This window comes from Terrapene carolina, unplaced genomic scaffold, assembly GCF_002925995.2.
Source record: "Terrapene carolina triunguis isolate 2854851 unplaced genomic scaffold, T_m_triunguis-2.0 Scaffold1618, whole genome shotgun sequence".
In the NCBI taxonomy this organism is placed as follows: Eukaryota; Metazoa; Chordata; order Testudines; family Emydidae; genus Terrapene; species Terrapene triunguis.
The window spans coordinates 1-1,267 of NW_020665969.1; the positions used below are offsets into that span (position 1 = coordinate 1).

Genomic DNA, 1,267 nt, shown 5'->3' on the forward strand with positions numbered 1-1,267 from the left:
TGAAGCATCTAGAACTGGCCACTGGATACTGAGCTAGATGGACTGCAGGTCTGATCCACTCTGGCAATGCCTATCTTCTTATCGGTGGCGTAAATCCAAGACTATACTTTTGCTGATCTTTCTTGAGCTCTTGGGAGTCTCTAGTAATGCACAAAGCGCAGAATGAAATGAAGTGCATCTGAAGAAGTGAGGTTTTTACCCACGAAAGCTTATGCCCAAATAAATCTGTTAGTCTTTAAGGTGCCACCAGACTCCTTGTTGTTTTTAAAGAGCAGAATGAGCTCTCATTAAATATCATCTAGTCTCCTGTTCTTTCTCCTTTCAGGAAGGAAAGTCCAAAACTCCTGGAAACTTGCCCTGTCCATTATGTCAGCTGTAAATGACACGAAACTCAAATCTGCAATGTTCCTTCTCACCGGGATACCTGGGCAGGAAGACGTCCATCTCTGGATCTCCATCCCCTTCTGCTTCATTTATGTTTTTTCAATATTGGGAAATTCAACCATTCTGTTCATTATAAAAACAGATCGAAGCCTCCATGAGCCCATGTACATTTTCCTTTCCATGTTGGCCGTCACAGACCTTGGCATATCGATATCCACCATACCGACAATACTGGGCATATATTTGTTTAACTCTAGTGAGATCAGCCTCAATTCCTGTTTTGCCCAGCTGTTCTTCATCCACTCATTTGTATTCACGGAATCCTCCATACTCTTGTTTATGGCATTTGACCGCTTTGTCGCGATCTCTAACCCACTGAAATATACTTCCATCTTAACTCTGCCAAGAATATCCAAGATGGGACTGGTGTGTGTGCTAAGGGGGGTGGCCGTATCATTCCCATTCCCCTTTCTTCTGAAACGGTTCCAATACTGTCGAGCCAATGTCCTCTCCCATTCCTACTGCCTGCACCAGGATGTCATGAATCTGGCTTGTTCAGACATGACAGTCAACTACATCTATGGCTTGTTTCTTACAGTCTTCACGGTGGGATTGGATTCACTGCTCATCTTCCTCTCTTATGTGATGATCCTCAAAACTGTGCTGAGTGTTGCATCACACACGGAGTGCCTCAGGGCCCTGAACACCTGCGTCTCCCACCTCTGCGCTGTCCTGCTCTTCTACATACCAGATATTGGCTTGGCTTTGATACACAGATTGGGAAAGGGCTCTTCTCCCTTACTACAGATTGTCCTGGGCTACATCTTTCTCCTCGCCCCACCCCTGATGAACCCAATCGTGTACAGCATGAAAAGCAAACACC

The 1,267-nt window shown here is 45.3% G+C and overlaps 1 protein-coding gene across 1 annotated transcript; it reads left to right on the forward strand.

Annotated features, from left to right (window-relative positions):
* Window positions 1-366: 366 nt before the first annotated feature.
* On the forward strand, window positions 367-1,263 carry LOC112122665 (olfactory receptor 51G2-like; the record flags this gene model as incomplete). The annotated part of the gene is made up of 1 exon (XM_024221407.2): window positions 367-1,263. A coding segment is annotated over exon 1 (897 nt), but the record flags the coding sequence as incomplete, so codon positions are not given.
* Window positions 1,264-1,267: the final 4 nt, after the last annotated feature.